The sequence below is a fragment of the Musca domestica genome, unplaced genomic scaffold, assembly GCF_030504385.1.
Source record: "Musca domestica strain aabys unplaced genomic scaffold, Musca_domestica.polishedcontigs.V.1.1 39, whole genome shotgun sequence".
Classification (NCBI taxonomy): Eukaryota; Metazoa; Arthropoda; class Insecta; order Diptera; family Muscidae; genus Musca; species Musca domestica.
In genome coordinates, this window is record NW_026712326.1 from 2,935,334 (window position 1) to 2,947,542 (window position 12,209).

The 12,209-nt window shown below is 34.7% G+C and overlaps 1 protein-coding gene across 1 annotated transcript; it reads left to right on the forward strand.

Annotated features, from left to right (window-relative positions):
- The first annotated feature begins 341 nt into the window (after positions 1–341).
- Positions 342–10,382, forward strand: LOC101889913 (N-acetylglucosaminyl-phosphatidylinositol de-N-acetylase). The gene is made up of 4 exons (XM_005178154.4): positions 342–1,269; positions 1,339–1,629; positions 6,390–6,483; positions 6,548–10,382. Exons 1-4 carry the CDS (start codon positions 813–815, stop codon positions 6,723–6,725), a joined length of 1,020 nt encoding a protein of 339 aa, XP_005178211.1. The 5' UTR covers positions 342–812; the 3' UTR covers positions 6,726–10,382.
- The last annotated feature ends 1,827 nt before the right edge of the window (positions 10,383–12,209 follow it).

The following is a 12,209-nucleotide window of genomic DNA, read 5'->3' on the forward strand; positions in this document are numbered from 1 at the left end:
AGTTGATATAAAACATTATTGTCCTTCTATCTTGGATGCAATTTTATTGCATCTTTATTGTTTTTTTTTTTGTTCCCAATATCATAAAGAAAATCTATTATAGCTTGCATTCAAAAATCTTCCTGATGCTCCAAAAAAGTCTTTTATTGAATGTGGTTGCTGGAAATGTGAAAGAGATGTCATTTCCACTCACTTACACACAAGTAGGCATCGAAAATTTTGCTGGGTTGCTTTGGTTTTTGTAATCAGCTGATGCGGCCGCATATGTCAAACTTTTGTGTCAGACGACACGTATGGAGAAACAAAAACAAATGTCAAAAAATTCATTCAAACCCGACTCTCACGCACACAAACACATGCTACATATTAGATTAGTGTCAAATAAGAAAATAAATGGTAAAGGCAAATGAGGATTAAATAAAAAAAAAAATCCACCAAACAGACAGAATTCATAGGGACCATACACGACGACTGTAAAACATATCGAAAATTGCAGAGCTATCAAAACTATTAATGGTCTATTAAAATAAAAGCATTGTAAATAAAGCTGAAATAATTAGCAGCCCCGATTCATATGTTTATGACAACGATTTGTTAATGTATTTTTGCTAAGAATAAATCTGCTTCGCCGCCGATCCCTTGCATTGTGACAGATGTGCTAAAAACTGTGTTGTTTATTGGTCACGCAGTGTATGTCAAATCAAACACGGGCTCCCCAATTGGAATTGAAATCAGCTGTTTTTCCCCATTAGTCTGACTTGTTGTCTACGATCTCAGAAAGCGCTGCTCACAACGGGTTCATTTGCAATGAAATGAATGTGTCCTGGCTGAATACATTCATTGGTTCCGTTATTAATACCACAGTGACAACTTGTGGCACAGCGGCCACAAATATTTACACTGCGTATCAGCAACAGCGCAGCCTATTAATTGGGAATTCAAGTGGTCTGGGTGTTTTGCAAGCCACACTTGCCGCATTACATCCGAAAACTGTGTACGTACGCCTGTTGGACAAATCCACTGAAGCCCTGGAGCACTTGGCATACGCTTTTCTGGCATACTTTCTAGTATGCCTGGCCATTTATACCATAATCTTCCGTTACAAGGGACTGGGTCAGTTGCGTTTGCCATGGCCTACCTCACATGCTGCCAAAAGAGTTCTATTTGTTACCTCACATCCGGACGATGAGTGCATGTTCTTTGGTCCGCTAATATACTCGTTAACACGCCAGAAACAGTGTGAAGTCTATTTGTTATGTTTGTCGAATGGTGAGTCATGTTTTGTTGTTGTTTCCCTTGTCCGTATCAAGGATTTAAACATTTCACTTTCTTTTAAAGGCAATTATGAAAAACAGTCATCCAGACGCCGCGAAGAGCTATGGCACGCTTGCACCCATCTGGGTCTACCTCAGGGCAATATTATTCTAGTCAATGCCACAAATTTACCCGATGATCCAAATGTCGACTGGAAAACAGATGCTGTGGCGAGTATTATTCTGCACACTGTTGAAACGCTAAGTATTCAGGCCTTGTTTACATTTGATCGTGACGGTGTTAGCCAGCATCCAAACCATTGTGCTGTCTATTATGCTGCAGCTTCGTTATGTCTAGCCAATTTGTTACCAAAAGGTAAGTTGGAGTGAAGCTAATGTTTAAATACTTGGGAGAAATTATATTGAAATGAATCGGAAAGAGAATCGAGCGCTTAATCCTAGTATAGCTATAACTATCAGATCGGTCTCAAGTTTATACCATTTATAGATCTTGGCCTCCTGATTACAAATATGGGGCTAACAAGTTTTTTAGAGCCGATCAAATGAGAGCCATTCTTTCTGGCGTTTCCCACGTAAAAGATTTGAAAACGAAAACGATTCACTCCTGGTATCTCCTCCTGGGAAAGTATTCTGTCATGTGGTCCGAAATTCCCATATATTTTTGATATGACCAAAATGTGTCTCATAAAAATCGAGAGAGACTACGCCTTTTTGAGAAAAACCCGTTTCCGGAGATTTGGAATGCACATCATAATCAGATTATGTCCAAATTTGGTGCAACGTAATATTTTTTTATCAAAATTACATCACGTTCAGAGATGGGCAATATCAGTCCAATCTTTCTGGCACCTCACAAAAAAGATTTAAATTTTCAAAGAAAATATGTTGCTTTGGACGTCTTAATATTTGAGTTAGACTTAGTTCAGATGAGGAAAGTCGAAATCGACTCACTCCTGGTATCTACACCTGGGAAGGAATTCCGTGGTGTGGCCCGACATTCCCGTATATGTTTGTACTCTCAGCCTAATGGATACAAATGAAATATATAATTTGATATGGCCAAAATGTGCCTCTTCGAAATCGGTGTTAGACTCTTTTTGAGGGGAACCCGTTTCTGAAGATTTGGAGTGCGCACGATAATCTGATTTTGTTTAAATATGGTGCAACGTAATATATATTTTTATCAAAATTAGATCACGTTCCCAAATTAAATATTTAAAAAATTCAAAGAAAATATATTCCTTGGGACATCTTAATTTTTGAATCAGACTTAGGTCAGATGAGGAAAGTCGAATCCTTCTGGGATCTCCACAAAAGTAAGAAAATTTAAAGAATATTATTTTCAATGTAGAATGCAAATGGGTTACCCGATATATCTGAATCTGTGTAAATCTTTATATTTGGATCAGACTTAGATCAGGAGAGAAAATAGATGCAATCGGTTCACTTTTTCTGATACCTTCCTCATAATGGTCAAAATTTTGAATAATTATAACTCACAAAATTGCAAATCAAGTTATCGATTTTCTTCAAACGTTGTATATTTTCATATTTTTACTAATAATATAATAATGTTTTATATAATATCATTTTGGAGGGGATAACAGAAAAATGTTTAACTTTAACACCAAATAGTCTTTAAAATCTTTTTCTGTCGAAAATTACATCAATGTCTTCTCCATATTTAAACCCTAGTAACAACAGTAATCTAAATACCAAATTTCAGAATTTCAGCTCTAATCCTTCTCCCAATATCAAATTTAGTAACATTTAGTACGCATTTCCATATTTCCATTTCCAAATCTTAACCAAATTAACAAATTTCAGAATTTCAACAATTCCAAACATGGTACTTTTTGTTCAATTATAGTATACATTTCCAAAACCACCTTAAATATCAAATTTCGGGATTCCAGCTTTATCCCTTAAACCAATACCTAATTTTGTACCACCCAGTTCTATTCGCATAATTTTAGTACGCATTCCCAAAACCACCTCCTTATCTTAACCACAGACATCAATAGTGACATATATGTATATCAAATTTCAGTATTTTTTTTTTACAATTATAGTACACATTTCCAAGACCATCTCCATGTGTGAAGGCTACAAATGAACAGCGCCCCTAATACAAAATTTAAGTTTTCAAAAACTATCTGTTCACCCAATACCAAATTGGACCAAATATGACACCATTTAGTAATTTTCTTGCACTTGTAATAAAAAAGTCAAAATTTCAGCTTTATACGTTCGTATTTCGAAAACCAACTCTTTATTACAAACCATCCACAAGCAGGGACCTCTATACAAAATTTTAAAATTCCAGCTTCATACGTTTACTCTAAACAAATCTGTTTCAAATTTAGTCCCATTTAGTACAATTCGCACAAAACTTAATGTCCAACCCCTGTTTCTCATACCAAAATTTTTAGCTCTATATGTTCACGTAATACCAAATTGTACCATTTTAGACTTTTCGTAACCTTAAAGTTCAGATTTCCAAAAACCATTTCGTGCATCTACCCTGCACTCCATCAATGACTCTCATTCCAAATTAGAATTCTAGCTCATTCCGTTTGTCCAATACGAAGTATTCAATGTTCAGTAAAAACCCTGCGTTATCACCAAAACTGACCTTCGTACAAAATTTCAAGATTCTAGCAACAGCCGTTTCGTCTGAACGTAGATTCTCAGTCTTCAGATTCATGTCGGTTCCATTATTGTGGTATTTTCTCTACAAATTATCCGAAGAGGGTCCCAAAGCTCCTATCTCGTTTTATTTTATTAAGATTTAAACACGGCCAACTCCTGAATATTAAGAACTGCTTATCATTTAATTTTGATATATATCTTGAAAATATAGATTAATTTCAAATATTTACAATAGGTAAGAAAATTAGAACATATACCAGATATACTATATTGGTGTCCCCTATAGATTTCTTTCCCACAAATGTCATATAACGGCCAAAGGACTTGTCTGTCAGCATATCCGACTGATTCATATTTAATTGTTACTTATTATAACTACACCACATAGTGGTAAGGGTATTATGTCTTTGTACATTTGTTTGTAACATGGAGAAGGAAGCGAGATAGACCCATAATTACTTTTGAGGATCTTCATAGAATCACTTTCTGAGTCGATTTATGAATGTCAATCCGTCTGTCCATGTATTTTTGTGAACAAATGCAGGTCGCATTTATTATCCGATTGAGATGAAATTTCCCAAACAATATTTGTTTGGCCCAAGGACGAACCCTATTGAGATTGGTGAGAATCGGATAAGATTTGGATATAGCTCCCATATATATCTTCAACCGAATTCGGGTTATTTGTGCACCAAATGACCAATATCAGTTCAAATGACCTGAATTTTGGCACATCTGACCGAATTCAGTTTAGAAGCAAGTACATCAAATTTGGTTCTGATATAGCTATATCTCCCATATATATGTTTCATCCGATTTGGGGTTTTAACACATGTGTAATATGCACTCAACAAGAATGATAATTGGTAACAGATATCAGAAATCGCCCGAAATACGTCTGCCAAATTGTATCAAGATCGGTTCAGATTTGTATATAGCTCCCATATATATCTTCAACCGCTTTCGGGTACATTGTGCACTAAATGACCTATATCAATTCAAATGACCTGAAGTTTGGCACATACGATCGAATTCAGCCTAGAAATAAGTACATAAAATGTGGTGAAAATCGGTTGAGATATAGCTTCAGCTAAAAATATACATTTTCCATTCGGTATATATATGTTTTCATCGAGATCGACTAAGATTTGAATGTAGCTTTCATATATATCCTTAATCCGATTCCAGGTTTATTGAGCAAATAATGGCTAATATCAGCCCAAATGGTGTAGATTCCGGACGTACGTTTCCATTTGGAGGAACTAGCCTTCGATATATATTTTTAATATAATCCTCCCCGAAGTGATATCATGCACTCTATAGCAATCTCCCTAAAATTTAGTGAAAATCGATTAAGAATTTGATATGCCTCCCAGATGAGATGAAAAAACTGCAACCAACTTCAGACTGCTGTCATTTCTAAGCAACTCGTCCGACAGCTGTTAAAAATATCCCAGTGACAGCTCATTATAGCATTTTGGTGAGAGTTTTCGAGAAAAAAGTTATTCGTGATGGAATTTAAGCGTGGGTGGTTTCTTTATATTTGGCTGGAAAATCACAAGTGGCTATCGTTAGAGCACTCCAGCATTTAATTGTGAATAAATCTTCTGTGTCTCGTACCATCGCTCTTTACCGTGATACTGGTAGCGTAGCCCGACATCAAGGAAGTGGACGGAAGAAAACAGCAACATCAGCAGAAATGGCTCGAAAAGTAACGAAGCGACTTGATCGAAACCCGCGTCGCAATGACAGAAAACTGGCTCGTGATCTGAACATATCGCAATATTCCATTCGGCAAATATTGAAAAATAAACTCGAGGTCAGCTGAAAATGTGCACCTTCGGTTAGCCACCAGAACTCAAGCGCCGGCCATGGTGATGGTGCGGATATCAATCCGTTGGATTATTGTGTCTGGAGTATTTTGAAAAGCAAGGTTGGCACTAAAGAATACCAAAGTGTCGATCACCTCAAGCAAGCGCCTTGGCGAGAATGAGCCAAAATACCGCAGAGCAACATTCGAGCAGCGTGTGACGGTTTCGAAGGCCATAATTTGTGCCAAAGGTGACCGATTCGAACAAATCTAAACTTATTCTAATGCTATGATGCTTTTTCCGATTTTTTTTCTTTCACTCAATTAAATTTAAACAAAAATGTAAAATTATGGCGTTTGACTTTGTTGCAGTTTTTTATCTCACCCTGTATATTAATTGCCTCTGAAACCAAATTATAATTGCTCTGAAACCAAAGCTTGATAGTTTGTATGATCTACTTCAAATAAATTATTTTGTTACGGGAGCTCTACTAAGTACGTATAGTGGTGTAGGGTTTCATGTAGTCGGCCCCGCCCGACTTTTGACTTTTCATTGCTGGTATTTAGTTTCTTTTAAGTATTAAGTATTTAGTTTCTCTTTAATTCTAACCTTATCGATCTTAATATAAAACCCGTTCTTGCTTTACTTTCAGATTGTAAATTTTATACATTGGACTCGATTAACATTCTACGCAAATATTTATCAATTTTTGATATTATCTGTACATGTTTTATGTCGAGATATTGGTAAGTAAGACATTTCCCCCCTGAGCATGATCAAATAACTTTATTCTCACCCTTTTCCTCACAGGTGTATTCTAAGCTGGCAAGAGTCTTCGGTGGTGCGCAATGCAATGAAAAAACATCAATCGCAAATGAAATGGTTCCGTTGGCTTTACATATTTTTCTCCCGTTACATGTTCATTAATTCGATACGTGAAGTTAATCTAACCGATGTGGAATTGGAAATGCAAATTCATGACAATTGAAGACACACACGCAGACATACAACAATAGAACAAGTAAACAAACAAACAAAACCACAAGCCATACAAATACTAAAAGGACGAGTACAACTTAATTTGCCAAGGAAACTTATAGCAATAATTAAAAGAAGAAGATAATGCTGCTGCACACCTGAACGGCGTGGTATTTATGTTAATAGTGATGATGATGATGCTGATGATAATGAAACCAAATATTTTTTTTTAACCACCAGGAAATGGTATTTGTGTAGACCATTTCTTTTTAAATATATATCCATTCTTTTATAAAAAAAAAGAAGAATCGAACAACAACTACCTACCTTCAACTACAACAGGTATTGCTACCACCAGAGTTGTAGAGCTAATTCAATTTTAAACAATTTTTAAAAAAGGTTATCCATAGCCTTTCCCAAAAAAAGAAGTTAATGTGAGAGAGTCAGAAAGAGAGAGCAGATGTGATGAAGACAGATATTAATAAGAAAATTACTGCTTTCAAATCAAGCAACCATCAAAATGAAACGCTTTACAAAAACAAATACAATATTATAAAAAAATACACATAACACACACACACAGACATTTATATACACAATTAAGGATTATATACATTTTATATATTGTCAATTTGTATATAGATATGTGCATACATACATATATATTTTATTGATTTTATCTATTTTGTTGTTGTAAAACTAATTGTTTTTTTGTCATAGACATGCTTATACACGTGGTCCATAATAGTTAATACTTCCTTGAAATCTTTTGGGAAAAATTAAGAGGGTTTGACATACATTTTTTTCAAAAGTCCTACGTTTTCCACTGGTCAAGGCAAAAGCAGATATGCTTGTCGTAATGATTGTCTCTCTTCAAAATCACAACTATTGAAAAAACAATGTTATCAGAGAGTGACAAAACTGGGAAAAGTGTGACTCTCGGTCAAAGCTAAATTGATCTGCCCTCATATAAAAATGGAGACAAACAAAATGAGAGAGCATGACCGCCTTTTAAAGGGAGAAACACTAAAAGAAATCGGCCAAAGAAAAGATGTAATGCAATGAACTTAAATGTTATTTCCAATCCCTGGTACGTCCCTCCCAAAACGTCAATATTTTGAATAAGCGAAACTCTTATAAAATGTGAAACAAGATTCTGATTGCCTTCAAATTTCCAATACCCCAATATTTGTACTTACTGTATGTAGAACGGATGCCAAATTTGAAATATTGTTCATCCGAAATGTTACTTTCGTGCTCCGCAGCTGTAATATGCACTCTTTAACATGCGATATTTAGAGAAATATATCAAATGCAGCTCAGAAATACCTTTCCAATTTTTTTCGAAACCGATTCAGATTTGGATATAGCTTCCATATATATTTTTATCCGATTTCAAGTTAATTGTGCACCAAAGGCATAATATCATCCGATTTGTTGAATTTGTGCTGCACAGCCGTTATATGCAATCGGTAGCAACGATATTCGAGCAAATATATCAAATACAACTCAGAAATACTTTTGCCACATTTTATCAAAATCGGTTCAGATTTGGATATAGCTCCCATATATATCTCTACTCGATTTCAAGTTAATTGTGCACCAAATGGGTAATATATGTAGGAATCGATTCAGAGCAGGATATTCCTCTCATATTTTAGTTCCTTTGGACTTTAAATTATAACTATAACCATAATTGGTATGATATAATTCTCACAAGCGGGTGTAGGGCATTATAAAGTCGGTTCCACACGACATACAGGCTTTCTTTAATGGTTCTAAATGGCTCATGCTTCGGCTGTAAAAACTTCAACGTGATTCTGTCTGAATAAAGTATTTCGGTGCTATTTTCATTGTTAAGTCATTTCGAGTTGTCGATGGAAGGACTCACATAAAGGTCCATATACGGTCCCTCACTGTATGTTAACAGACCTCAAAAAGGGTTAGAAGTTCCTGGCAGTGTTATATAAAGACAGCCGAAATTGTTTCATTTCATTTGCTATCATACAAGGCTACAGACTATTGAACAAATTCGATAAATGTCTTCAGTCAGGAATGAATGAAACGAACGCATTCAAAATTTCTCAATTAGAAATGTATTCAATGACTTATACCTTTCTTCCTGTCCGATAAACCCTATACTTGTTCCTGAATCTGTCACATTTTATTTGATTTGCATATTTTCGCCTTCTTATTTCTATTAAAATAGAAGAAAATAAGTTCCAATTTAATTATTGCTTCCACTATCGGTTTTCTCCAATATCACATAGTTATATAACAGAGATGATACTGAATTTGATTGAACTTAACTGACTTTAGTTATAGAAGTAGCTCCCATAGAACTCTTCTTCATGCCTTTAAATCCCCTTTCACGAGATTTTGATGCGAAAATTAAGTATCTGGATCACTTGTATTATACGACACCAATATGGGCCATGAAATTTGTGAATGTAAATAAATCCCAAAAAAGGACAGTGCAATCCTTACAGTTTTCCATAAAAATATTTCGTTTTTTGTTTCCATAACTCCTTATCAAATCAAAGTATTAAAAAAACACATAGTCTCTCCTTAAATTGTAGACGAATAAAAGTCTCTCCTTAAAATGTAAACGTTTAAAAATATCCCAAAACGAGGCTACTAACAATTGGTCTGTTCCAGAATTGCAAGAATTCAAAAGTTTGTACTACGATAACCGATTTTCCCTTGTATGATATCGAGGAAAATTGCAAAACTAGTAGATTTTTGTAGGTACTGGAACAGAGCATAAGTAAAAATATATTTTCTGGACATTCAATTTTGCAAAGTTCATAAAAAATTTACAAAACAAGATTTGTAAAAATGCCATTTCTTCGGATCTATTTAAAAAAACTGTGTGTTAATAATGCTCTTTAATTTAAAGTCTGCAACAAGATTTTGCATATGTATTTGTGTAAATGCTTAAAAAAAGTTTGTGTTACTTAGAAGAAGAAGAAAAAAAAAACTGTAAAGGTGGGAATACGTAAATCGCATATTTGGCTGGCTTCTTAGGAAAAGAACAAAGGAGCCTAGGGTCAAAATCGAATCGAAGTCAACCTAAAACTCTTTTGTTCCTCTACGAAGAAGCCAGCAGAAATAGGCGCTTTATGTATTCCCACCTTTAGAAAAATGTGTTTTTCCATTTTATTTGTAATACATTTTTGGTTGTAAATTAAACACATACACGCACCCTATGTTTAGCATTGGGATACATATCCACATTATATCCGTACCACCAATACTTTGAGTTTCCACAAACACCTATACTACACTCACACACACAAATATTCCTATTAAATAATTTTACTTTTATATAAAAACGCTTGTGATTTTTTGTTATTAGAATTATTTGAAGAAGAAAAAAAGAAGTTGTAAAAATACAAAAAAGCCTTAAAATCTTAGACTGTTTTTAGTTTTTCCTTTATTTCAACAGATACTCCCTCCTTTTATTTGTTTCCTATACATATAAATATAAATTTAGATACTAGTTTCCTCTTGTTTTTAAAATCCACCATTTCACTATTTTGTTAATATTTCTTTTGTATTTTATTGTTGTTAAACAGAACACACCATTCAAACAATTTAGGCACTGTAATCTATAGCTTTTAAAGAGAAAAAATGAAGTTATTTCTTTTATTGTTTTAGTAAGAAACACTAAAAAATTAAAATATGTTGTGTTTTTATCCATAGTTACTATTTGTAATACTTAAAATAATTCATTATTTAAAATATTGTAGAGTAAATATATAAATATACTTTAATTACATTACAAACAGCCATAACACAAAGAACAAAAAAAGGCATTATGTATTTTATAATGACAGCGAAGCATGAAGACAATTTTAAAGAAAAAAACCAATAATAATAACGAAAATATAAAATAAATAAATAAATCGTTTTTGTATATGAGAAAAGATTAAATAAACAAGAGAAGACAAAGATTTTAAAAATTAAATTTGTGTTTTTTTCTTATGATTACAGTGTGATGTGATATTTATGATACCCCAAACACTCTGATTATTTGCCAATGCTGATTCCCTACTAAACGGCGGAAGCTAGAATCTTGAAATTTTGCACGAGGGCCAGTCTTGCTGTGTAGGCGTGTGATAAGTTTGTTTTTTTCGTACTAAAAGGGCTCGAAAATTACTAAAATTTACTAAAAACAAGTTAAAAATTATCAGTTGGTTTTTCCGACAGATGTATACCCTCAGCCAATGTTCGATTATTTGAATATATTTTGACTTCTGCTATGATTATTCAAATTGTTGACCCTCTATGAAGTAGGACATAAATAAGGATGATATAAATATTGCGACTTGCCAGGTTTTTGAGATATGTTATAATTTTTAAAAAATGTTAACATGTGCGTTTGGTACTAGACACAGTCGACCGAAGTTTTCCATTTTCATGCTTCATCTAATACTGATAAAAATATTGGTGTTTGCAAAATTTGAAGGAAATCGAACATTTACAGGGTGAGATAAAAAAACTGCAACAAAGTCAAACGCCATAATCTTTACATTTTTTTATAAATTTTGTTGAATGAACGCAAAAAATGTCGGCAAAGCATCAAATTTTAGAATAAGTTTAGACTTTTTCGAATTGGTCACATTTGGCACGAATTATGGTCTTCAAACGACCATTGTGCGCTGGAAATGAAGCGAGGAACCTCATTTTGTAACCATTCTTGGGTGGCGCGTACTCAGTGCGATGGTGCTGAGTCCTGTTGGAATGTCCAAGGTCAGCGGCCAAAATGTTTGCTTGCACCCTCCCTTCACCCTTTAATACACCCTACAGAATATTTTCGCGATAATATTCGGCATTTATTCTGATGCCACAGTCGATTAATACGAGCGCAGAGCGACCATCGGCTGTTATGGTGGCCCACACCATCACCATGGCCGGCGCTTGAGTTCTGGTGGCCAACCGAAGGTGCACATTTTCAGCTGACCTCTTTGGCAAGTAAACACAATCATTTTGTTTGTTTACAAACTGCTGGACAACGAATGTTTCCTCATCGAAGAAAACCAAATTCGACAGTTCACCACTTTCGGCCAAGCGAAGTAAAGGTGGGAATACATAAAGCGCTTATCTGGCTGGCTTCTTCGGAAATGAACAAAGGAGTTTTAGGTTGACCTAGTTCGATTTTGGCCCTAGTCTCCTTTGTTCATTTCCGAAGAAGCCAGCCGATGACTTAAGCCAGCCAAATAAGCGCTTTATGTATTCCCAGCTAAACTCTTTTGAGTCTATTTTCTTTCAGTTGCAGTGTAAGTTTTTGCACTTTTTGGAATTTCAATGGCTTTATCCCGAGCTAATTTTTCCATATTTGCCGAATGGAATATTGTGATATGTTCAGCGCACGAGCCATTTTCGGCCACTGCGACGCGGGTTTCGATCAAGTCATTTCTTTACTTTCTTTCTAACCATTTCTGCTGATGTTGCTGTTTTCTTCCGTCCAATTCCTTGAGGTCGGGCTATG